Source organism: Rhinopithecus roxellana, unplaced genomic scaffold (assembly GCF_007565055.1).
Source record: "Rhinopithecus roxellana isolate Shanxi Qingling unplaced genomic scaffold, ASM756505v1 contig3872, whole genome shotgun sequence".
Lineage (NCBI taxonomy): Eukaryota > Metazoa > Chordata > Mammalia > Primates > Cercopithecidae > Rhinopithecus > Rhinopithecus roxellana.
This window is the reverse complement of record NW_022142809.1, coordinates 8,654-35,983: the sequence shown is the minus strand read 5'-3', so window position 1 is coordinate 35,983 and position 27,330 is coordinate 8,654. Positions and strand designations below refer to the sequence as shown.

General features: G+C 41.3%; 1 protein-coding gene across 1 annotated transcript; it reads right to left on the bottom strand.

Annotated features, from left to right (window-relative positions):
- LOC115895927 (DNA-dependent protein kinase catalytic subunit-like) lies at positions 1-26,863 on the bottom strand (the record flags this gene model as incomplete). The annotated part of the gene is made up of 9 exons (XM_030926464.1): positions 26,756-26,863; positions 24,357-24,447; positions 22,313-22,476; positions 20,813-20,965; positions 7,384-7,491; positions 5,084-5,310; positions 3,213-3,307; positions 1,305-1,404; positions 1-134 (listed from the first exon to the last, which is right to left on the bottom strand). Coding segments are annotated over exons 2-9 (1,027 nt in total), but the record flags the coding sequence as incomplete, so codon positions are not given.
- Between the last annotated feature and the right edge of the window lie 467 nt (positions 26,864-27,330).

Sequence of the window (27,330 nt, the reverse complement as noted above, 5' to 3'; positions counted from 1 at the left end):
CTGGCAATAAAGGAACGAATTTATAAAACAGTTCAATGGATTTGTGTCGACATTCTGTCTGGGGCCTCCCACTATGAGCTAAAAGCCACTTGACCAGATCCAGTAAACACAATGACGTGGAAGGTGGAAATCCTCTGCACAGAGACAGCATACTGTCATTAGTCCCTCTCCAACATGCAACATTCAGCTACCAAGGCTCTAGAAATCATAAACTCATCTTTATCACACAGATACATGTAGAAACCTCACTAAAAGGCATTCAACTTATTTTTAATTTATTATAATTAGAGTGCAATCAAAATAACATAGGTGAAAGGGGTCCTAAATGCTGCTCATGTTCATTTTTTCATGTGGGGAAAAATTAAAAAGTTCTCCTTAAAAGAACAGCACTAAGTATTTTCACATTTCCTTTGCAACGTACCTTGTAAAGCAGTGCTTCTCAAAGTGTAGTCCCTGGACAGCTGTTCCAACATTACCTGTGTACTTGTTACAAATGCAAATTATCTGGCCCTACCCCAAGTGTACACAGAAATTAAGGGTGGGGCCAGCCCAGCAATCTGTGTTTTAACTGGATCTCCAGGTAATTCTAATGCATGCTCAAGTTAGAACCAATGAATTAAACCGATATCGTAAGTTAATAGTAGAATCTGGAAGAATCAACTTTAAAACAACAGAGAAAATATTAATCCACTTCACACACAGAACTGTGCTTCTCCAGAGTGGCGGTCACTACCATGGACAATAGACGTCCCCAGACACCCTGCAGAGATCTGGAGGGGCTCATGGAGGGCACTCACCCTATCGAAGAAAGCAACACTACTGGGATGGAATAAGGGCAAAAACTGGAAACCACTGGCCAACACCCCAGCCTTGGCTCTAAGCAGTTTCATTTCCTAATTTTATAATTCCATGTCTGTCAAGATGTTACTATTTGAACATTCAGTTCACACACTTCAAAATTTACTGAATAATGGTTCATGCATATTCTAGTCAAATCATCCACATCAAAACATATTCAAAATTAGTGCATATTAAACAAAACATCCATTATAAAACTAATTTTCAATTTGTATCTACTATCTCAACCCAGATCAAATACCTTACACTTTATCCCTTAAATCAAGTATTTTCAAACACAAAGCTTTTTAACGTTTTTTGAAAACGAACTCTTCACACTTCCACACATTCCTTGTTTAGGAAGTAATTCCTTACACTTCCACAGATCCATCCCAGGTTGTCCTTTATTAGCTAAGAATTAGTTTTATGTTGTGGGAAAAGACGGAAAAGGAAGCAAGATCACCTACCTTGGCAAACGTCGTTTCTTTGCTTTGTTTAAAGAAACATGCTTCTTTTCAATGATGCGGCATAGGTGATCAATGGCATCACAACACTGTTGAATTGTACCTGTTCTCAAGTACAAAGACATATTTCCAAAGAAGGCATATATAGCTGATTACTAAATTTGTATTGTAAATTTGTTGGCCTAATTTTTAACTGAAAAGGTAATTTCACTAAAGATTTAATGTTTTCATCCCTAAGAACAATAAATTTAGATAAATGGTTCACATTGCATATTCAAAAATGAACACAAAACCCGTATTTAAGACTGCAGGATAGCATGGTATGCACACACACACACAGAGCAATGCCACACCTAACTAGAAACTGTACCACCACTACCTCGGCCACCCAAAGCACAGCTTCTCCTAATGGACCTGAAATGGAAGAGACCTTGCAGGTATTACAAAACCCACATACCAGGCCAGAGCCTGTGGACTTCAATTTGTGGCTATTTTAAAGGGGTATAAGTCCCTTGACCTCCCTTCCTATGCAGGATAAACTATAGTATCGTTTAGTAATACAGCCTCTGGAGAAGGACAACGGAGGTAAGATGGTGAAGTCACCCATAGAAGTCTGGAATTATTTAGGAAAGGAGCCTTATACATCTTATTTTGACCTGTGTCACCAAGAAAAAGTTTTCTTTCTATGTTTTTTTAAATATGTCAGTGATCACAAAAAAAGTTTCACTTGTTGAAAAAATTCACCTATATGGAAAATCAAGATAAACAAAGCAAATTTAAGCTATTTGACAATGAGGACTAAATTTTAAACATTTTTGCTCACAGCAGACTATCAACATGAAGGATAACAGAGCTCAGTTTGTCTTTTTAAAAAATAAAGTTGCCGGGTGCAGTGGCTCACACCTGTAATCCCAGCATTTTGGGAGGCTGAGGCAGGTGGATCACATAAGGTCAGGAGCTATAGACCAGCCAGGCTAACATGGAGAAACAACTCTACTAAAAATACAAAAATTAGCCAGGCGTGGTGGCAGGCCCTTGTAATCTCAGCTACTCAGGAGGCTGAGGCAGGAGAATCACTTGAACCCAGGAAGTGGAGGTTGCAGTGAGCTGAGATCGCACCATTGCACTCCGGTCTGGGGGACAGGAGCAAAACCCCATCACAAAAAATAAACAAATAAAATAAAATAAAATAAAATAAGTCAAGACTTGTATCAGTGATAGAGTCCTGCCACATCTGTGTGGCCCTCTCAGTCACTGACATGCCTGGGCCTCTGCGCCCCAACTACATCACGTGCTAGGACCAACGGGGAGTTAAGAAGTCTTCTAGCTCAACAACTCTATGTAGTTCCTAAAAGCTTCTTGCATAGAATTTAATTATAATCATTTATTACTCTCTTAGCTATTTTAGCCTACTTCTGACTTGGTATCTTTATAATATTCCTTCATCATGGACGAAACAGCTTTATCACAGTCCCGTAATGAGACCCACTTTCTACTTTCTAAATGATCACGAGTTGAGTGCAGAAGCACTGACCACATCTCAGTGGTTATCACATCCAGCTTCTTCAGCACCATATCTGCACATTTTCATGTTCTGTCATCACATCATAGCATCATAGTGTCTGACTGGCTTTGTTGTCTCCCCTGCCCTGGGCAGAATCTGCAACCAACCAGGGTCAAGCTCAATGGCCACCAGGAGTATATGGTGAGTCAAAGAGAATGAGGGCATGAAAAAATCATTAACAAGCTGGATTTGAGGCACTAAAGGGGCTTATCTTCTCTTCACATTTGATTTATATAGAACTCTTGGGGAAAAAAAAAAGCCTTATAAGAGAATCACACAGTCTTAACTCCTCATTGGGGAAACTTTTCAGACCTGTAAGGCAGACAGAACACTGAAGCAAAATGTACCTAAGGACTTCTCATCTGCATGTGCTAAGGCCAGACTCTCCATGTATATCACCAAGGCTTCAAACACAAACTGCTCCACCAGAGACTCTTCTTCCCTGTAAAATAAAGAATAGGAAACCTCGCCTAAGAAAACAATAAAGCCGAAAGGACAAAGAAAAGGAATGGAATTAAAGAAGGCACACATTAATTAAATTTGATTTTTTTTTTTTAAAGCCTCAGCTGCGTGTGGTGGTGCATGCCTATAAAGATCACTTGAGCCCTGGAGTTCGAGACCAGCCTGGGCAACAAAGTGACACCCTGTCTCTACAAAAAATAAAAAAAAATTAGTTGGGTGCAGTGGTGCACACCTGTGGTCCCAGCTACCAGGGAGGCTGAGGCAGGAGGACCATTTGAGCTCACGAGGTTGAGGCTGCAGTGAGTCATGATCCTGCCACCGCACTCCAGCCTGAGCAACAGAGCAAGACCCTGTCTCAGACAAAAAAAAATAAAAGGGCTCAGTATTTTAAAACATGAAACAGGTGTGTGGCTCACACCTGCAATCCCAGAATTTTGGGAGGCTGAGGCAGGGATCACCTGAGGTCAGGAGTTCAAGACTAGCCTGACTAACATGGTGAAACCCTGTCTACTAAAAATACAAAAATTAGCCAGGCGTAGTGGTGGGCGCCTATAATCCCAGCTACTCAGAAGACTGAGGCAGGCAAATCGCTTGAACCCAGGAAGCAGAGGTTGCAGTAAGCCGAGATCACGCCATTGCACTCTAGCCTGGGTGACACAGCAAGACTCCGTCTCCAAAAACAAAAGAACAACAACAACAAAAAAGAAAAACCATGAAACAACCTAAAATACTTCTCAAAGATACTTCCTCAAGAAAAAGCTACATGAACCAAAGAGGCAACACATGCTGTTTCCACACCAGTGCCTCTGTCCCTTGTGTCTGCAGAACTGCTCATTTGCCTATGTGGCTATTATCTACGTGTCCTTCTGAAATGTAACCCTCATGAAGGGCTGTATCGTTGTACCTCCAACATGGGCACAGGCCTGGCACATCATTTTTTTTTCCTTCAACTTTTAAGTTCAGGGGTACATGTGCAGGATGTGAGACTACACAGGTAAATGTGGTACACAATATTCCTAATAAGGAATGCTGGATGAATGAATGAACACCACTACCTTAGGTCAGTGACCACTTGTCTTTTTTCTTGGACCTCTGAAATGGCCTCTTCACTGGTGTCCCAGTCTTCAGTCTACTCAGACCCACCCCTCTACACAGCTGCCAGCAAGTGGATTTTAGGAGGAAATCTAAATGCATCTCTCCCTGCACCCACTATTCCACAGACCCTCTGTCACTAGAGGTGACCTACGCTCCTTGCTACAGCAGGCAGAGCCCTCCTCACCAGCCTCACAACACCTGCCTCCAAACCTCAAAGGCCTTTATCGCCTCAGACACCTTCCTGTTTCTTATCTCTACCCCCCACCACCCCACTAACTATGATCTAAAATGCCTTGGCTGACTTCCATTTATCCTTCAAGTCTCATCTCCAATATAAACCCTAGCAAGAGGCCACAGCTTATGTGCTCACCCCGGATTAGCTACTCCTCCTCTGAGAAACTCAAAGCCCCTGTATATGTGTCTTTTGTTGCATTTCCGAAATGGCTGAGACAGTGTTTATATGCATTTCTCAGCAGTTTCCAAGCTTCTGGAGTGCAAACTGAATTTTAATTCACTTTTTAATTTCCAAAAGACAGCACAGCATCCAGCACATAATTACTTACTAAATGCAGGATATATGACACACGGATACACAGAGTGAAACTCCAAATCACTTTTCAAAACCACAAGTTTCTCTTCCCTGTGGTGTAGCTTTACAAACCTGAATTCCCTGTAGATATTATTAAAGGCGAGTGACGCTCCAAGCCTCTTGAAAGCATTGGGGTGAAGCGCAAGGCTATAAAGTCGCTTGAAAAGCGATTTGGTGTTTACTGGACTCTTCTCCTGCTGCTGTGGTGTTATTTGCTTAATGGACCATTTAAGGAATTCTCGAATACACCGACCACAAAAATCTCTTAAAGTACTGTCAACAGGGTCCACAATTCCATCCTGAAACAAAACAAAGAGACCTTGAGTTTACTAATTTTTATAACCACTAACAACTGAATACCCTTGGTCTATCTCTAAGCCTAACTAACGTAGGTTAAAAATTAATTTACAGCACTAGTCAAGAAAAACATAAACATTAGTAAAACCAATCTCCATAGTGTATCCAGAATCTAGGCTTATATAACTACTTCCTTCTGACATAATGAAAACATTTTCTTTTAAACAAATTAATAAACTGAAAAGCCATGAAGGGAGAGAAAATTTTAATTATAACAAAACAATCTTTCCCTTCCCTGAAAAAAAACAAAATGGCTATATCCTAAGAATTTCAGAGGAATTCTGATTGTTGATTTTACCCCATAACAGCATTTGAGACACTTTGCATATTGAAGTTAAAGAAAATAAGACCCTTGGAAGTTCCAAAGAAACTGTACTGCTCCATAAAGGAAAATCCTATGGAGGCATGAAGAGCAGCCCCCAAAAAGGCCCTGCCAAAACCAGCTATGGACATTTGACCAACGACCACACAGAGATATATTCTACTTTATGCTTTGTTTCCTTCTGGTCATGACACTCTCTCAGATCTATAAAGGAAAAGTTTAACTTGAAAATGTACACTCAACACTGAAATAAAAGAGTTCTGCCTAACACTTCCAGTTATCTGCTATACACAAATCCTTTCTTGCAGAGGTAATTAGAATCTGAAAAGGTAACACAAGCCACGGGAATGGGAGGAGAGGGTGCTTCCTGCTTCTAAGAGCAGAGGTCACCGGTGCCATATGGTGATGCAGGGAATAGCAGCTCTCACCAGGAAACCCATGGCCCTCCTTCACTTGAGTGCTGTGCTACTGAGTTCACGCTGCTTCTTTACCTTTTCTTTCCTCAACTATCTCGTTTTACTTATCAGATTTCTTTCTGAAGCTCTTACTTAATCTACCTTCAAGGATTAAAAGGGAGAAAAGAAACAGAAAACAACTAAAATAAAAACTTTTTAACAGAAACATGATAATGAAACCATCTGAATGCAAATAAGCCATAAATTAATTTTAACTAACTGTATTTATTATAGGTAGGATTCACTGGTAGACACTGCAGGGAATTAAACTACAGGTTTAATTATGTCACCACCTTAACAAATGTTCACTCACTCTCCCCTGCCCCTAACATGACTACAAAGAAAGGTCACACTCAGAGTACACTGCCAGCAGCATAACCAGGACTGTGCAGGCAACATCAACTTATTTGCACAGGTTCAAAACTTATAGTAAAATAAGCATCAAGACACTACAGTTTAGCTGGCCTCACTGCCTCTGCCCTCAGTGAGATGGCGACCAAATTCTAAGACGCTGCTTCTCTGTGTCAGGAGAGTTCTGTGTAAAAGGTGAACTGCTGTTTCCAGGGTCTTTAGTTATTGAATCTGAGTATAGGAGAAAATTGGATATGCTCAGAAATTCTTCTTATTCTTTGTTTGTTTTTGAGACAGTTTCACTCTGTCGCCCAGGCTAGAGTGCAGTAGCGCAATCTCAGCTCAGTGCAACCTTTGTCTCCGAGGTTGAGGCAATTCTCATGCCTAAGCCACCTGGGGAGCTGGAACTACAGGTGTGTAACACCACACCCAGCTAATTTTTGTATTTTTAGTAGAGACAGGGTTTCTCCATGTTGGCCAGGTTGGTCTCCAACTCCTGGGCTCACGCAACCTGCCTGCCTCAGCCTCCCAAAGTGTTGGATTACAGGCATGAGGCACTGTGCCCGGCTCACCGCTGAGGTGGGCGGATCACTTGAAGTCAGCAGTAAAACCAGCCTGGCCAACACAGTGAAACCTCGTCTCTACTTGAAATACAAAAAATTAAGCAGGCATGGTGGAGCGCGCCTGTAGTCCCAGCTATTCAAGAGGATAAGACAGGAGAACTGCTTGATCCTGGGAGACGCAGGTTGTAATGAGCCAAGATCATGCCATTGCATTCCAGCCTGGGCGACCGAGCAAGACTCTGTCTCAAAATCATAAATAAATAAACAAACATCAAATACAACTAATCAATGGGAATAAGAGGAAAAGAATCAACTATTACTTACCAATATAGCTTCTAGTAAGGCGACAGTATCCTGACTTTCAAATTTCTTATTGTTAGTGAACCAGTGAATCAGCTGCATAACTAGTGGCTCGTACAGCTGCCTTGTCACCTGAAGAAAGAATACCATTAAAGTTAATTCCCTTCACGTTAAAGAAATATTACTCTGTAAAGAGTTCCATTTAAATGCCATTTGCAGTATAAAATTAAGCAATACTACTACCATGGTTGTACTACTTTCCCTTTTTAGTTCAGGCTCAAGTGGTCCTCTCCCACCTCAGCCTCCAGAATAGCTAGGACTACAGGCATGTACCACCACACCCAGTTAACCTAAAATTTCTTTTTAGTAGAGACAGGGTCCCACTATGCTGCTGAGGCTGGCCTTCAACTCCTGGCCTCAAGTGATCCTCCTGCCTCAGCCTCCCAACATGCAGGGATTACAGGTATGAGCCACCATCCCCAGTCCCATTAGTTTCCTTTTCCAGTTTAATCCCATGATGAGGAGTCCAGCAAAGAAAAATATGCAACTAAAGCTCCCTGTTCCTCTGATTGGGAGGACAATTTAGGATAGATATTGTTGGGTTTTTAATACTCATCTTTATTCATCTGATCTTGAACATGCACACAAGATATCCTGGATTACAGACAGATCCTCACCATTCAACTATTATACAAAGCAAATAATAACCCTGTGGTTCCCCACAGCCTAACTGTCCCTCCTTGTGGTGACAAAATGAAAGCCCAATCAATGTGCTATATACACAAATTCAAAGCCTGCACCACAGGGGAGGAACATAGAAAAACAGATTTAATCTGTTTATATGTAGGACAAAGAGGAAGCTGCCTCTCCCACTGCTGCCAAAAGGAGGGAGAAAAACCTCTATGGAGATAGGATGAAAAGGATCCTAGGTCTAATCTTCTGGAACATAAATAAAGCCTCTCCAGGAGCCAGGAGTCCCGTACTCCCCGGCTTTGTAAAATCCAAGATGTCTCCAGGCCTGGGCTCCTCCCTTCTGACAAGTAAATCCATACCCAAGAAGGCAGAGATCCTGTCTTCCTGGAAGCTTGGAAGTGTAATCTAGTGGCCTGGTGGAGGTGTGACCATGTGGTCATCTTGGAGCAGTAAGAGAAGTGGATCAAAGCAATTAGCTAGACAAACTGTTACAAATCTAATCCTCATTATACATGAGAGTAAAATGCTGGCCAGGCACAGTGGTTCATGCCCGTAATCCCAGCATTTTAAGAGGCCAAGCCCGGAGAGTCTTTTGAAGCCAGTTCAAGACCATGCTGGGCAATATAGCAAGACCTTGTCTCTAAAAAAATTATTTTTTAATTAGCTAGGCATGGTGGTGCGTGCCTGTAGTCCCAGCTACTCAGGAGGCTGAGACGGGTGAGTGTCTTGGGCCCAGGAGGTGGAGGCTGCAGAGAACTATGATTGTGCCACTGCACTCCAGCATAGGTGACAGAAGGACACCGCGTCTAAAAAAAAAAATTAAAATGGCCAGGCATGGTGGCTCACGCCTGTAATCCCAGCACTTTGGGAGGCTGAGGAGGGGAGATCACTTCAGGTCAGGAGTTTATGACCACCCTGGCCAAAATAGTGAAAACCCTTCTCTGCTAAAAATCCAAAAATTAGCCGGGTGTGGTGGTGGTCGCCTGTAATCCCAGCAACTTGGGAGGCTAAGGGAGGAAAATCGCTTGAACTGGGAGGTGGAGGTTGCAATAAGCCAAGATTGTGCCACTGCACTCCAGACAGTGAGACTTCGTCAAAAAAAAGTAAAATGCTTGTGGTGTAAGTTAAGGCGAACACTCCCTACACTGATATCCTGTACATTTCTGCCTCAGAGGCCAGGTTTTTTATAGGAGCACTGAGCTAACCAGACCTTTATTCCCCACAGTTATTGAGCTCACCAATTAAGTACTTTGATATTAGAGGTCCATACTGTAGTTAATATCACCTCGAAAATGATGCAAAATGTCCCAGGGCTCAGAATAAACAACTCAGAGACTCTTCCAAATAGTCTTTCCAGTCTTTGAAGGTATTTTTCCCCCAATACCTTCACTGGCCTCTATGAAGCAATTTTTAAGATTAATCAATATAAAAGGGTCTTAACTTTCAGTCTGAAAGTTTAACCTGGTCTTAAAGTATCACTTTTTTTTCCCACAAAAGAATCATACTGTTCTGTTCTTAGTACAAAAGTTTTTTAATACATGTATACATAGCTAGATATATATACAATATATACATACCCCTTTCTAGAAAACCATCCCGCTCCAGTCCTACATCCCAAAGGTAACTACTGTGAACTTTCAAAATATTTTATTTGTATACTTTTTTTTTTTTTTTTAAGACAGAGTCTTGCTCTGTCGCCCAGGGTAGAGTGCAGTGGTACAATCTCGGCTCACTGCGACCTCTGACTCCTGGGTTCAAATGATTCTCCTGTCTCAGTCTCCCAAGTAGCTGGGATTACAGGTGTCCACCACCACACCCGACCAATTTTTGTATTTTTAGCAGGAACAGGGTTTCACCATGTTGGCCGGGCTGGTCTCGAACTCCTGACCCCCAGCCAATTTATATATATTTAAATATGTGTATATGCACATGTAAAAACAAAAAAAAATCTGCCAAGGAGGCAGAGCTCCTGTCTTCCTGGAAGAAACCAGTAACTGGTTTCTTCCTTAGAGTACTTTCCACGTAAACATATGCACTCTACCAGTGTTTTCACTAGCTGCCCAGTACTTCAACTAAGGACATACCACAACCCAGCTGGCAGAACCCTACTGCTAGAAATGCAAGTATTTCTAAATTATGACTACCATGCAGAGTGGAGAGTCCTGAGCAAACTGTTTAAGCAGCTTTGTTGTAAGGAAGCTGCTACGCCAGGGCTGTGGTCACCCAGTCCGAGCCCAGCTGCAGAGTACTGTGCCTGCATTGCCCCACCAACCATGACGCACAGGGTTCTTTCCTTGTGCCCTTGGCAACACCAAACATTGTCCATCTTTTAAATACTTGACAGTAGCCAATCATTTTAATTTGAAGTTCCTTGTTTACGAAAAGGTTGACTATTTTAAGATACATTCCATCGGCCATTTACATTTCTTCTTTTATGAGCTGCCTATTTTTTTCTTTATACGTTTGTCTATTTTTAAATCTGATTTATTCAGTAGTACGTTGCACATTATGTATATGTTACAATGTTGGTTTTGTGCCATTCAGTAGTCTTAAACATTTATAAGGTCAAAACCATCAATACATTAACACTTTTATGTGTCTCCCTATCTGTACAAACGTTATAGAAAGACACAGAAGGATGCCGATTATGGAACGGTAATGAAATCCATCCAAGGAGCAGAAATCACACTGCACACAGAAGAAAACGTTTTGAAATGCTACGAGTCTACTTTTTCTTAACAAAACATCTATGCACATGTCAAGATGTGTTATTATAAAGACATTCTCCAGACTTTCCAGAGGATCTAACATCTTTTCCCAGGGAACAAGCATGTGAAAGGGGTGACGTGAAGGTTCATTTTTATCTTTGAACATTTTTATATTATAAACTGATGTGTTATCAACAAAAAAGACCCCAAGACTTAAAGACATACACAGACAGACAAGCTATGTAGTCATTACATTTTTCTGTAATTTATTTACAGTTTGTTTTTCCTTCCAAATCTTATTGATTTACAATTAGTTTCTTCACTTGTGACAAAGACTCTTTCCCTTACCCTAACTCTAGTCAGGCTCCTCTGAACTCTTCTCAACTAGGCCTTGACTTCTGGGCTTCCATGTTCATCTCTATTAGTCCAATTTTACCAAGAACTCTGGTGGGTCAGTTCAGCGAAAACCCCTCTCCCCTTGATATATAATCTAATTCGTCATCTCCCACCAGCTCCCAGGCAGTGTTTGGTCACCCTGGCCCATCTTCAGCCATAACACTCTTAGGTTGGTTTAGCCACAATCCTCTTTATGTCTGATGTTTTCTCTATTGCGGGAAGTCAGGGACCCCAACGGAGGGACTGGCTGGAGCCAGGGCAGAAGAACATAAATTGTGAAGATTTCAGGGACATTTATCAGTTCCCCAAATAATACTTTTATAATTTCTTACACCTGTCTTTACTGCAATCTCTGAACATAAATTGTGAAGATTTCATGGACATTTATCACTTCCCCAATCAATACTCATAATTTCTTATGCCTGTCTTTAATCTCTTAATCCTGTTATCTTCATAAGCTGAGAATGTACATCACCTCAGGACTACTATTGTACAAATTGATTGTAAATTATGTGTGCGTGAACAAAATGAAATCAGTGCACCCTGAAAAAGAACAGAATAACAGCGATTTTCAGAGAACAAGGGAAGATAACCATAAGGTCTGACTGCCTACGGGGTCGGGCAGAACAGAGCCATATTTTTCTTCTCACAGAAACCCTATAGACGGATGTGCGAGTAGGAGAAGTATCACTGAATTCTTTTCCCAGCAAGGAATGACCCTGGGGAAGGAATGCATTCCTGGGGGTAGGTCTACAGACAGCCACTCTGGGACTGTCTGTCCTATGCAGTTGAGATAAGGAATGAAATATGCCCTGGTCTCCAGCAATACCCTCAGGCTTACTAGGATTGGGAAATTCCAGCCTGGTAAACTCTCGTCAGACCGGTTGCCTGCTCTCAAATCCTGTTTCCTGTTAAGATGTTTATCAAGACAATGAGTGCACACTGGGACATAGGCCCTCATCAGTAATTCTAATTTTGCCTTGCCTTGTGACCTTTATTACCCTTTGAAGCATGTGATCTTTGTGACCTACTCCCTGTTCATACACCCCCTCCCCCTTTAAAATCCCTAATAAAAACTTGCTGGTTTTGTGGCTCCAGGTTGTCATCACAGTCCTACCAATATGTGATGTCACCCCCAGAGGCACAGCTGTATAATTTCTCTCTTTGTACTCTTTATTTCGCAGACTGGCCGATCCTTAGGGAAAATAGAAAAGAACCTACGATGAAATATTGGGGGCTGGTTCCCCCAATATACCTCTTAGTGATTTTCCATCCACTGACCCTGACCCTGCTCCTTGGCTATCAATCCCCCTGGTCAATAAGTATTTGGAGTAGAGCCCAATCCCTCTCCAGCAGTGTAAAAGCCCACTGGAATAGCCTCCCCTTTAGTAGTTTTCCTTAACATCTTTAACGAATGTCAAAATTTTTTCTTTAACATGTTAGTCATTTGACCTAGTATCATTTATCAAATGACCCATTTCCCACTTAAATGGCCCCCTACCATAGACACAATTTTCATATACACACTTTCTAGCACCTACCTCTCCCACTGAGCCATCTGTGCACTGGTTCAGCCTCTTACACTCCGTTAAGGCCCCTTTTTAACATTTGCTACACTAGACTCCCTCCAGCACACTACCCTTTCAAAACGTGTCTTGCTTATTAGGCTCAAGCAATTACTCCTTCAGATTATTTTTAAGTTCAAAAATAAAATTAATTCTGGATTTTTTACTGGAATTATACCAGAGTTAATTGATTTGGGGAAACTTGACATTTTTTTTCAATAATGTCTAACTCAGGTACATAAGCTATTCATCTTCTATAGTCATAAAATACATTTGCCTGGCACACTGAAGTTTATTCCTAGACATTTTTTTTTATGCTGTTATGAACAAGATGTTATAGACATATTTTCCAAGTGGTCAATACTAATATATGAAATATATGAGAATAACATGAAAACAGATAATGAGAATTATGGGTTTATAATTCATCAGCTTTTTCCTTTATTAATTCTTAGAGTTTATCAGCTAATATGCTTACGCTTGGGCTTTCCAGATTTGGAAACAATTATAGTAATCTTTTCTCCTTCCTAATATTCCTTCTGTGATTTTCTTTTTTTTTTTTTTTTTTTTTATTTTTATTTTTATTTTATTTTATTTTTTTTTATCAATTCATCATTTATATCATGTATAACTCCCCAATGCAATCCCTCCCTCCTCCCCCCTCCCCCCTCCCCATGATAGGCCCCAGTGCGTGACGTTCCCCTTCCCGAGTCCAAGTGATCTCATTGTTCAGTTCCCACCTATGAGTGAGAACATGCGGTGTTTGGTTTTCTGTTCTTGTGATAGTTTGCTAAGAATGATTGTTTCCAGCTGCATCCACGTCCCTACAAAGGACGCAAACTCATCCTTTTTTATGGCTGCATAGTATTCCATGGTGTATATGTGCCACATTTTCTTAATCCAGTCTGTCACAGATGGACATTTGGGTTGATTCCAAGTCTTTGCTATTGTGAATAGTGCCGCAATAAACATACGTGTGCATGTGTCTTTGTAGTAGAATAATTTATAATCCTTTGGGTATATACCCAGTAGTGGGATGGCTGGGTCATATGGTACATCTAGTTCTAGATCCTTGAGGAATTGCCATACTGTTTTCCATAATGGTTGAACTAGTTTACAATCCCACCAACAGTGTAAAAGTGTTCCTATTTCTCCACATCCTCTCCAACACCTGTTGTTTCCTGACTTCTTAATGATTGCCATTCTAACTGGTGTGAGATGGTATCTCATTGTGGTTTTGATTTGCATTTCTCTGATGGCGAGTGACGATGAGCATTTTTTCATGTGTCTGTTGGCTGTATGAATATCTTCTTTTGAGAAATGTCTGTTCATATCCTTTCCCCACTTTTTGATGGGGTTGTTTGTTTTTTTCTCGTATATTTGTTTGAGTTCTTTGTAGATTCTGGATATTAGCCCTTTGTCAGATGAGTAGGTTGCAAAAATTTTCTCCCATTCTGTAGGTTGCCTGTTCACTCTGATGGTAGTTTCTTTTGCTGTACAAAAGCTCTTTAGTTTAATTAGATCCCATTTGTCAATTTTTGCTTTTGCTGCCGTTGCTTTTGGCGTTTTAGACATGAAGTCCTTGCCCATGCCTATGTCCTGAATGGTACTACCTAGATTTTCTTCTAGGGTTTTTATGGTATTAGGTCTAACATTTAAGTCTCTAATCCATCTTGAATTAATCTTCGTATAAGGGGTAAGGAAAGGATCCAGTTTCAGCTTTCTACTTATGGCTAGCCAATTTTCCCAGCACCATTTATTAAATAGGGAATCCTTTCCCCATTTCTTGTTTCTCTCAGGTTTGTCAAAGATCAGATGGCTGTAGATGTGCGGTATTATTTCTGAGGACTCTGTTCTGTTCCATTGGTCTATAGCTCTGTTTTGGTACCAGTACCATGCTGTTTTGGTTACTGTAGCCTTGTAGTATAGTTTGAAGTCAGGTAGCGTGACGCCTCCAGCTTTGTCCTTTTGACTTAGGATTGTCTTGGCAATGCGGGCTCTTTTTTGGTTCCAGATGAACTTTAAAGCAGTTTTTTTCCAATTCTGTGAAGAAACTCATTGGTAGCTTGATGGGGATGGCATTGAATCTATAAATAACCTTGGGCAGTATGGCCATTTTCACGATATTGATTCTTCCTATCCATGAGCATGGTATGTTCTTCCATTTGTTTGTGTCCTCTTTGATTTCACTGAGCAGTGGTTTGTAGTTCTCCTTGAAGAGGTCCTTTACATCCCTTGTAAGCTGGATTCCTAGGTATTTGATTCTCTTTGAAGCAATTGTGAATGGAAGTTCATTCCTGATTTGGCTCTCTGCTTGTCTGTTACTGGTGTATAAGAATGCTTGTGATTTTTGCACATTAATTTTGTATCCTGAGACTTTGCTGAAGTTGCTTATCAGCTTAAGGAGATTTTGGGCTGAGACGATGGGGTTTTCTAAATATACAATCATGTCATCTGCAAACAGGGACAATTTGACTTCTTCTTTTCCTAACTGGATACCCTTGATTTCTTTCTCTTGCCTGATTGCCCTAGCCAGAACTTCCAACACTATGTTGAATAGGAGTGGTGAGAGAGGGCATCCCTGTCTTGTGCCAGTTTTCAAAGGGAATTTTTCCAGTTTTTGCCCATTCAGTATGATATTAGCTGTGGGTTTGTCATAAATGGCTCTTATTATTTTGAGATACGTTCCATCAATACCGAATTTATTGAGCGTTTTTAGCATGAAGGGCTGTTGAATTTTGTCAAAAGCCTTTTCTGCATCTATTGAGACAATCATGTGGTTCTTGTCTTTGGTTCTGTTTATATGCTGGATTACGTTTATTGATTTGCGAATGTTGAACCAGCCTTGCATCCCAGGGATGAAGCCCACTTGATCATGGTGGATAAGCTTTTTGATGTGCTGCTGAATCCGGTTTGCCAGTATTTTATTGAGAATTTTTGCATCAATGTTCATCAGGGATATTGGTCTAAAATTCTCTTTTTTTGTTGTGTCTCTGCCAGGCTTTGGTATCAGGATGATGTTGGCCTCATAAAATGAGTTAGGGAGGATTCCCTCTTTTTCTATTGATTGGAATAGTTTCAGAAGGAATGGTACCAGCTCCTCCTTGTACCTCTGGTAGAATTCAGCTGTGAATCCATCTGGTCCTGGACTTTTTTTGGTGGGTATGCTATTAATAATTGCCTCAATTTCAGAGCCTGCTATTGGTCTATTCAGGGATTCAACTTCTTCCTGGTTTAGCCTTGGGAGAGTGTAAGTGTCCAGGAAATTATCCATTTCTTCTAGATTTTCTAGTTGATTTGCGTAGAGGCGTTTATAGTATTCTCTGATGGTAGTTTGTATTTCTGTGGGGTCAGTGGTGATATCCCCTTTATCATTTTTTATTGCATCTATTTGATTCCTCTCTCTTTTCTTCTTTATTAGCCTTGCTAGCGGTCTGTCAATTTTGTTGACCTTTTCAAAAAACCAACTCCTGGATTCATTGATTTTTTGGAGGGTTTTTTGTGTCTCTATCTCCTTCAGTTCGGCTCTGATCTTAGTTATTTCTTGCCTCCTGCTAGCTTTTGAATGTGTTTGCTCTTGCCTCTCTAGTTCTTTTAATTGTGATGTTAGAGTGTCAATTTTAGATCTTTCCTGCTTTCTCTTGTGGGCATTTAGTGCTATAAATTTCCCTCTACACACTGCTTTAAATGTGTCCCAGAGATTCTGGTATGTTGTATCTTTGTTCTCATTGGTTTCAAAGAACATCTTTATTTCCGCTTTCATTTCGTTATGTACCCAGTAGTCATTCAGGAGCAGGTTGTTCAGTTTCCATGTAGTTGAGCGGTTTTGATTGAGTTTCTTAGTCCTGAGTTCTAGTTTGATTGCACTGTGGTCTGAGAGACAGTTTGTTATAATTTCTGTTCTTTTACATTTGCTGAGGAGTGCTTTACTTCCAATTATGTGGTCAATTTTGGAATAAGTGCGATGTGGTGCTGAGAAGAATGTATATTCTGTTGATTTGGGGTGGAGAGTTCTATAGATGTCTATTAGGTCCGCTTGGTGCAGAGATGAGTTCAATTCCTGGATATCCTTGTTAACTTTCTGTCTCGTTGATCTGTCTAATGTTGACAGCGGTGTGTTGAAGTCTCCCATTATTAATGTATGGGAGTCTAAGTCTCTTTGTAAGTCCCTAAGGACTTGCTTTATGAATCTGGGTGCTCCTGTATTGGGTGCATATATATTTAGGAGAGTTAGCTCTTCCTGTTGAATTGATCCCTTTACCATTATGTAATGGCCTTCTTTGTCTCTTTTGATCTTTGATGGTTTAAAGTCTGTTTTATCAGAGACAAGGATTGCAACCCCTGCTTTTTTTTGTTCTCCATTTGCTTGGTAGATCTTCCTCCATCCCTTTATTTTGAGGCTATGTATGTCTCTGCATGTGAGATGGGTCTCCTGAATACAGCAGACTGATGGGTCTTGACTCTTTATCCAGTTTGCCAGTCTGTGTCTTTTAATTGGAGCATTTAGTCCATTAACATTTAAGGTTAATATTGTTATGTGTGAACTTGATCCTGCCATTAGATATTAACTGGTTATTTTGCTCGTTAGTTGATGCAGTTTCTTCCTAGCCTCGATGGTCTTTACATTTTGGCATGTTTTTGCGATGGCTGGTACCGGTTGTTCCTTTCCATGTTTAGGGCTTCCTTCAGGGTCTCTTGTAAGGCAGGCCTGGTGGTGACAAAATCTCTAAGAATTTGCTTATCTGTAAAGGATTTTATTTCTCCTTCACTTATGAAACTTAGTTTGGCTGGATATGAAATTCTGGGTTTAAAATTCTTTTCTTTAAGAACGTTGAATATTGGCCCCCACTCTCTTCTGGCTTGTAGAGTTTCTGCCGAGAGATCTGCTGTTAGTCTGATGGGCTTCCCTTTGTGGGTAACCCGACCTTTCTCTCTGGCTGCCCTTAAGATTTTTTCCTTCATTTCAACTTTGGTGAATCTGGCAATTATGTGTCTTGGAGTTGCTCTTCTGGAGGAGTATCTTTGTGGCGTTCTCTGTATTTCCTGAATTTGAATGTTGGCCTGCCCTACTAGGTTGGGGAAGTTCTCCTGGATGATTTCCTGAAGAGTGTTTTCCAACTTGGTTCCATTTTCCCCCTCACTTTCAGGCACCCCAATCAGGCGTAGATTTGGTCTTTTTACGTAATCCCATACTTCTTGCAGGCTTTGCTCATTTCTTTTTCTTCTTTTTTCTTTTGGTTTCTCTTCTCGCTTCATTTCATTCATTTGATCTTCAATCGCTGATACTCTTTCTTCCAGTTGATCGAGTCGGTTACTGAAGCTTGTGCATTTGTCACGTATTTCTCGTGTCATGGTTTTCATCTCTGTCATTTCGTTTATGATCTTCTCTGCATTAATTAGTCTAGCTGTCAATTCTTCCACTCTTTTTTCAAGATTTTTAGTTTCTTTGCGCTGGGTACGTAATTCCTCCTTTAGCTCTGATAAGTTTGATAGACTGAAGCCTTCTTCTCTCCTCTCGTCCAAGTCATTCTCTGACCAGCTTTGATCCGTTGCTGGCGATGGGCTGCGCTCCTTTGCAGGGGGAGATGCGCTCTTATTTTTTGAATTTCCAGCTTTTCTGCCCTGCTTCTTCCCCATCTTTGTGGTTTTATCTGTCTCTGGTCTTTGATGGTGGTGACGTACTGATGGGGTTTTGGTATAGGTGTCCTTCCTGTTTGATAGTTTTCCTTCTGACAGTCAAAAGGACTGTCTGTTGGTCTGTTGGAGATTGCTTGAGGTCCACTCCAGACCCTGTTTGCCTGGGTATCAGCAGCAGAGGTTGCCGAAGATAGAATATTGCTGAACAGCGAGTGTACCTGTCTGATTCTTCCTTTGGAAGTTTCCTCTCAGTGGTGTACTCCACCCTGTGAGGTGTGGGGTGTCAGACTGCCCCTAGTGGGGGATTTCTCCCAGCTAGGCTACTCAGGGGTCAGGGACACACCTGAGCAGGCAGTCTGTCCGTTCTCAGATCTCAACCTCCGCGTTGGGAGATCCTCGGCTCTCCCCAAAGCTGTCAGACAGAGTCGTTCGCGTCTGCACCGGCTCCTGCTACTTCCCCTGTTGGTCTTCAGCTGTGCGCTGTCCCCAGAGGTGGAGACTACAGAGACAGGCAGGCTTCCTTGAGCTGCTGTGAGCTCCACCCAGTTCGAGCTTCCCAGCGGCTTTGTTTACCTACTTAAGCCTCAGCAATGGCGGACGCCCCTCCCCCAGCCTCGCTGCTGCCTTGCGGATAGATCGTGGCAGACTGCTGTGTTAGCAGTGAGGGAGGCTTCGTGGGCGTGGGACCCTCCCGGCCAGGTGTGGGATATATTCTGGTGTGCCTGTATGCTTACAGCGCAGTATTGGGGTGGGAGTTACCCGATTTTCCAGGTGTTGTGTGTCTCAGTTCCCCTGGCTAGGAAAACGGATCCCCTTCCCCCTTGCGCTTCCAGGTGAGGCGATGCCTCGCCCTGCTTCAGCTCTCGCTGGTCAGGCTGCAGCAGCTGACCAGCACCGATTGTCCGGCACTCCCTAGTGAGATGACCCCAGTACCTCAGTTGAAAATGCAGAAATCACCGGTCTTCTGTGTCGCTTGCGCTGGGAGTTGGAGACTGGAGCTGTTCCTATTCGGCCATCTTGCTCCGCCCTCCTCCCTTCTGTGATTTTCTTATCCTACAGTATTGAATAGAATCTCCCAAATAGTTAGTAGGGCTGATGTCCTAGCCTTACGGGTCTCCTGACAAGTGTCTTTTAATTGCCAAGTGCCAAGTGCTGGGGTAGATGCTGGAGAGGGAGCAAGGAATACCAGGCTCTGCCCGTGCCCTCAGGGGACTCACAGACCTTGAGAGGTTAGGATGCTAAACATGGAAATAACTAACTCCAAGTAAAGCACTGACCACTCCCAGAAACAGGCCGTGCTCCCATGCTGGGTGGAAGCGCAAGGGAGTGTCAGTACTTCACACAGAGGATGACCTGGCTGCAAGATTCAGGCAAACATTCTATCACATTAAACATCATGTGAAACTACTATTTCATCAGGAGCTGCCAAATGCCTCCCAGGCTTCCACGGAGAGGTTCAATGCTATGTTAAATCTACTTCTGTGGTAAGTTTCCAGTTTTCACTATGAACTCTATTTAATAACAGTGCATCTGAACATACTGCTGGACTATATCCACACACGTATACTGCAGAATTTTCCAACTGCATTATGAATGAGTTTTGTATTTCATTTTCCTTTTTACGTGTATACCCTGATATTCAGGTCATGCTAGACTCATAAAATGAACTCAGAAGATTTCTTACCTTTTTCTGCCTCATGGCAGCAGTGAAGGATTTGTCCATAAAGTCATAGTATAGGCCACTTGTCAGCCATGGTTAGTTCTCTCTCTCTTTTTTTTTTTTTTTTGTTTGAGAATGAGTCTTGCTCTGTCTCCCAAGCTAGAGTGCAGTGGCGTGATCTCAGTGCACTGCAATCTCCACCTCCTGGGTTCAAGTGATTCTCATGCCTCAGCCTCTCGAGTAGCTGGGATTATAGACACGCGCCACCACGCCTAGGTAAGTTTTGTATTTTTAGTAGAGACAGGGGTTTTACCATGTTGGCCAGGCTGGTCTTGAACTCCTGACCTCAGGTGATCCAATCACCTCGGCCTCCCAAAGTGCTGGGATTATAGGTGTGAGCCACCACACCTGGCCCATGGTTATTTCTCTTTTCTTCCCTCTGTGAAAGACTATGTTTGTCCATGAGAGGGGTGACAGCTAAGTCACCTTCAGATGCCTGGACTCTCAGTAACTTTTAACTATAACAGCGATTCCCAAACTTCGAGACACACTGAAAGTGGAGGGGAGAGCTTTTAGAAGTTCTGGTGCCCAGGTCGTGCCCAGGTCATGTCCAAGACCAATTAAACCAGAGGACCTGGGGTAGCAGCCAGGGAGCAGTATCATTCTTAATGATCTCCAGGTAATTCCACTGCTCTGTTGACTACTGAATTAGAGAAACCAAACTTTTTAAAGTTTCAGTTTAAAAAGTTCAGTTAAAGTTTCAGTTACAACTGTTTCAGATTCAAAGCCCTTACCTGATCAACATCACACGCAAGTCGAAGCAGCACAGGAAACGTCCGCTTATAGAGCTGGTACATGGGTGGGGCTCCCTGTCCCCCTTCCGGCATCTGCGTGGCTTTGCCCAACATAAACATAACCATGCTATGTAAAAGTTCACAGGCTGCAACCTAAAACAGACCAGGAGGTCAGCAACATCTAAGTTATCACACTGAAGACGAGAGAATATGTGAAATGTCACTCAATTTAGCCCTTTAAGAAGAAAAATTTCATTGCACATAACTATCACGTAAACCAAATATAAATTAACTGGAATTAGCATTTCTTGCTGTATAATACTAATGATTCTGTTCACTTTGTTTTTTATCCAAGAACAAAAATTAAAATTTAAAGCTTTAGAAACTGACACTAATACATTCTTGAGAAGTATATTTCACTGTTGCCATATTAAAGAACTATATAACTTTGCTTCATCTGTTAGCACATTTTAAACTATCACTTTTAGTAAAAATATTTTTTGAAGCACTATAGAAAATTTACAAATTAATACATGCATACCTCATTTTATGAGGCTTTGGACACAATGTGTTTTTTAACAAATTGAAGGTCTGTGGCAACCCCCTTGTTGAAAAATTCTACTGGCTCAATTCTTCCAACAGCATGTGCTCACTTTGTTAGCATTTTTAAGCAATAAAGCATTTTAAAGTATGTATATGAAGTTCTAATTCTATTACACACTAAATAGACCACAGTAGAGTGTAAACATAACTTTTACATGTACTGAAAAACCAAAAAACTAGTGTGATTTGCTACACTGAGATGTTAACTTTATTGCTGTGGTCTGGAGCTGAACCTGCAGTATCACCAACGTATGCTTGTATGAAAATTTGAGATTATCTGTTTCTAAACTCCTAGACTGAAGAGGATAACCAAGCATAGACGAAATATCACTCTAAATGCCCTTTATATTGCATTTATATAAAGAAAAGCTTTTGGTATATTAATGTTTTGAAAGGCAATTTTTTTTTTTTCTGAGATGGAGTTTCGCTCTGTCGCCCAGGCTAGAATCCAGTGGTGTAATCTCGGCTCGCTACAACCACTGCCTCCCGGGTTCAAACGATTCTCCTGCCTCAGCCTCCCGAGTAGCTGAGACTACACTCGCACGCCAGCACACCTAATTTTTGTATTTTTAGTAAAGATCAGGTTTTACCATGTTGGCCAGACTGGTCTCAAACTCCTGACCTCAAGTGATCTGCCCGCCTCGGCCTCCCAAAGTGCTGGGATTACAGGCATGAGCCACCACACCCAGCCCAGTTATCTATTAAGACGATTTATGTGACTTCCATTTCTCAATGACACTGACTTCTAATAAGTAAGTAGTTTTCTAATTACTGTATTACAGAAAACAGAAAAATACTAATATTGGAATGGCTGAAATGTGTTCTCCATATCCTAACCAATATGTATTTTTAAAGCAACAGGAGCTAAATAATGGGTGAAATAAAAAATAGAAGTACTTTAGTTTGTCTGTCACTGGCTGTGAGCGCTAATTCTGTGACTCGAGGCAGGAACACGTCCAGGAAAATGACAGGTTTCATCTCTCTAAAGGGCACTGCAAAGCTCAGCCGCTTCTCTCTGTCCCAGGCCACATAGCTCTTCATCATCTCATCAGAGGAAGCGACTGTTAGAAAAGATTTTAAAAGAACAAAACATTTTTTTCTTTTTATTACTGTCAGAATTATTCACAAATCAAAACATTTCTAACGCCACCTGTTCTACATTCTATTAAAGTGAAGCCCTTCATTCACCTTTCCCTATTCTTTTGCCTCAGATATGCAATTACATCAGAAATCACTCGATTTAATTTAAAGTAAAATTACTTTTAAACAAGCCTAATAGTCTCGAATGTTTAACATCCAAATTCACTTAGTTACTTATTCTGTGGAAGAAAGTCAATGAACAAAATTTTTACTTTAAAAACAAAAATCTTGGCCTTGCACAGTGGCTCATGCCTTTTGGGAGCATTTTGGGAGGCCGAGGCGGGCAGATCACCTGAGGTCGGGAGTTCGAGACCAGCCTGACCAACATGGAGAAACCCCGTCTCTACTAAAAATACAAAATTAGCCGGGAGGAGTGGCGCATGCCTATAATCCCAGCTACTAGGGAGGCTGAGGCAGGAGAATCCCTTGAACCTGAGAGACTGAGGCTGCGGTGAACCGAGATCACGTCATTGCGCTCCAGCCTAGGCAGCAAGAGCAAAACTCCATCTTCAAAAAAAAAAAAAAAAAAAATCTCTTTAAAACACTTTCCAGGCCGGGCACGGTGGCTCAAGCCTGTAATCCCAGCACTTTGGGAGGCCGAGACGGGTGGATCATGAGGTCAGGAGATCCAGACCATCCTGGCTAACATGGTGAAACTCCGTCTCTACTGAAAAATACAAAAAACTAGCCGGGCGAGGTGGCGGGCGCCTGTAGTCCCAGCTACTCGGGAGGTTGAGGCAGGAGAATGGCATAAACCCGGGAGGCAGAGCTTGCAGTGAGCTGAGATCCGGCCACTGCACTCCAGCCTGGGAGACAGAGCACGACTCAGTCTCAAAACAAACAAACAAACAAAAAAACACTTTCCAAGTACAGGCTCTAACTCCCTAAATAACCAAAACTCCCTAGTATTAACACCAAATTTCAAAAGTAAAAATACAGAGGAATTTTTACTAATCAAAAATGTAGACTTTTGACCAGGCACAGTGGGGCACGGTGGCTCACACCAGTAATCCCAGCACTCTGGGAGGCAGAGGCTGGGGATCACCTGAGGTTAGGAGTTCAAGACCAGCCTGGCCAACATGGTGAAACCCCATCTCTACTAAAAACACAAAACATCAGCCAGGCATGGTGGCGTCTGTCTGTAATCCCAGCTATTCAGGAGCCTGAGGCAGGAGAAACGCTTGAACCTGAGAGGTCGAGATGGCTGTGAGCCAAGATTATGCCACTGCATTCCAGCTTGGGCAATAGAGCAAGAAAAAAAAAGAAAAGAAAAGAAAAAAAAGTGGATTCTTTTAAATTGAAATAATAGAGACAGCTTCTTGCCATGATGTTGCCCAAGCTAGTCTCAAACTCCTGAGGCTCAGGTAATCTTTCCACCTCAGCCTCCCAAAGTTCTAGAATTACAAGCGTGAGCCACCACACGCAGCCTACTAATCAAATATGGTAATTCTCATTTGGAAAAATTTCTAAAAATATCAAAATATTAACAATATTGGATCTCAAAGAGATTAACTTGGAATTCCTGACACATGGAAAAGAGTATCAAATTACATTGTTTCAAACTGGATAACATTCTTAACAAGTCAAGCTAGAACATCTATTCTACTGGTATACTGAATTATTCCAATTTTATGGATACAGTCAAAGAATTTCATTAGCCAAGATATTATTCTTTATAATCTTATTTAAAATATATAAATCACATATAGGAGTAAATATTCAGAATATATTATGAACTGGATACATCCAAATAAAAGCACAAATATATCTACAGAGGTTATTTATTTTAAAAGAAATTTACCTGTCAGAAGATTTTTGTTTATTTGTCCTCCTAGAGATCCAAGCATTTGTACTACTCTAATTCTTATTTCTTCTAAGGATATTGCTTCATTCTATAAATTTGAACAATTGTATATATGTGATTACAAATGGGTTAAAAATTAAACAGAAGACATATGAAAACACTCTTTGCCATCCACTTGGATGTCCATTTCCTAGACCAGCAATTCCAAACTTTTTGGCAGGATCCTTTCCACTCTTAAGAAACACCAAGGACCCCCAAAGAGCTCTGCTTTATGTAGGTCCTGTTTATCAGTAATAATGACATTAGAAATTGAAACTCAGAAACTATGTAAATAGTTACTTAATTAAAATTACTAAACCCCATTACATGTTATAAAAAGTAACTATATTTTCCAAACAAACGAAAACTCTGGGCAAAGTGGCCATCTCAGTGTGCCTTTCAGCTGTCATTTTAATAAAAATTGTGTCCACAAAGCAGTGGCTATTTCAGCTCCCCGTTCAAAGCACCACACAGTGCTTTTTCTCCAGATAGCTGTCACACTTCTCTACGCAGGCCTGCTTCATGTGCACCTCCTGCCTCACACACACAGTATTTTGAAAAATCTGTGCTCAGAGTCAGTGCTAGAGAATCAACAGTTTTCTCCATCACAATACCGTGGTGCAAATTAACAGAGTAAAAATAGCTTTGGCCTTGCACCCTGGATCCCCCAGGGGTCACAGTTAGAGAACCGTAGTGCTAAGGAACAGGCACTGTGTATCGGTACAAAAATTTTGGCAAAGCACCGTGGCACATGCCTGTAATCTTAGCATTTGAGAGGCTGAGGTGGGCGGATTGCTTGAGCCCAGGAGTTCAAGACCAGCCTGGGCAACAATGTAAAACCCATTTCTACAAAAAATACAAAAATTAGCTGGGCATAGTGGCACACGCCTGTGGTCCCAGCTACTCGGGTGGCTGAGGCAGGAGGATCACTTGAGCCTGGGAGGTTGAAGCTGCAGTGAGCTGAGATCACACTACTGCACTCCAGCCTGGGTGACGACTTGAGATCCTGCCCTAAAAAAAATTAAATCGATAAGAATACAAGAAATTTTATTTGTAAAACCATAGATATATTCAAGTTATATTATCCTGCTGTGTCATAAAATTATAAAAACTTTTATGCTGCCATTTCTTGTTTCATTCTAGTCTCTCAAACAAAAGGTGCCCAAAATAATGAGGTGAGAAGAACTGACCCTAGAGTTTGCATTATCAGTTTTAGATGTTAAAAGTTTTTCAGACCGGGCGTAGTGGCTCACGCCTGTAATCCCAGCACTTTGGAAGGCCGAGGCGGATGGATCACGAGGTCAGGAGATCGAGACCATTCTGGCTAACATGATGAAACCCTGTCTCTACTAAAAAAATACACAAAAAAAATTAGCCAGGTGTGGTGGCGGGCACCTATAGTCCCAGCTACTTGGGAGGCTGAGGCAGGAGAATGGCATGAACACAGGAGGCAGAGCTTGCTGTGAGCCAAGATCGTGCCACTGCACTCCAGCCTGGGTGACAGAGGGAGGTTCCATCTTAAAAAAAAAAAAAAGTTTCTCAAATTTTAATTCTTACTTAATTCCAAAATAGATATTTCCCCTATTCTAACTCAATTTTCTCTATTTACATCATTTTTTACTATCACATCATATGGTTCACTCGAGTAAACTGCCCCAAGGAATTATCACCAAAAAGCCACAAAAGTACAAAAAAGAAAACTGGAACAAACTAAACCTGGTAATATGACATATTGAAGATCTAAGCATAAATGAAAGTCTTACATATCCCTGGTATCAGTATTCTAACTTGCTTATTTAATATGAACCAGTTTACCTTTTATTATCCACTAAATACATTTGAAGGGAGGGATGAACAGAAAAACAAGACCAAAAAAAAAAAAATAAATAAACAAAACAGGTAATAGAGTTTATATTTTCATTGCTAAAAATATATTAATTTTTTTTGAGTCAGGCCATTCCCATTGCCCAGGCTGGAGTGCAGTAGTGTGATCTTGCTCACTACAAGCCTCAACTTCCCAGGCACAGGTGATTCTCCCACCTCAGCCTCCCAAGTAGCTGGGACCACAGGCATGTGCCAGTACACTCAGCTAATTTTTTGTATTTTTCAGTAGAGACAGGGTCTTCCTATGTTGCCCAGGCTGAGCTCAAGCAATCACCCACCTCAGACTCCTAAAGTGCTGGGATTACAGGTGTGCGCCACCATGACTGGCCAATATATTAAAATTATTTTTATATTGTACTCTACTTTGCAAACAAAAACAACTAACATTTTAAACGAAGATTTTTACTTTTCACAAGTGTTAGAATCTGATCTCTGCATTATGTAAGGTACAGAAAACACAAAGGACTTCTTACTGATGAAAGGTTCTTTGTCTTCTTCAGATGCTTTAACACCACTTTATTAAATCCTTTCTGGGCAGCCCGAGAAAGAGCTGACACTTCCCAGTTATTCTTGGTCTCATCTATCAACGGTAAATGACAATAAATTTAAAATAGTATTCATTCATTCATTTAATGCACATTAGCAACAACAAACTATACTGTCAAATAGAAACATTAAAATCCTAAATTATGATTTAACAAAACTAAGTTTCTAAAACAAAAAATACAAATGTTGGTTGCTTTTAAACATCACTGTCTGACAAACAGAACATGGCTCCTTGGGAAGTGTCTGACTCCAGGGTCGAGAAGAGCATGAATCATCTCATGGCGCAGGAGTGGCTCCCGCGCATCACACTCGGGCCAAATCTGGGACAATGTGAGCATCAAAACCAATCATGACGGCAAAAGATTAGACCCACTGAAAAATAAGAATCCACAAATCTTACTAAAACAGATAAATAAATAACAGGGAGAATTGTTTCTTGCAGAACATCAACTAGCATGAAAGAAATGATAGGGGTAGAAAAACACCATTTTGCAACCATCAA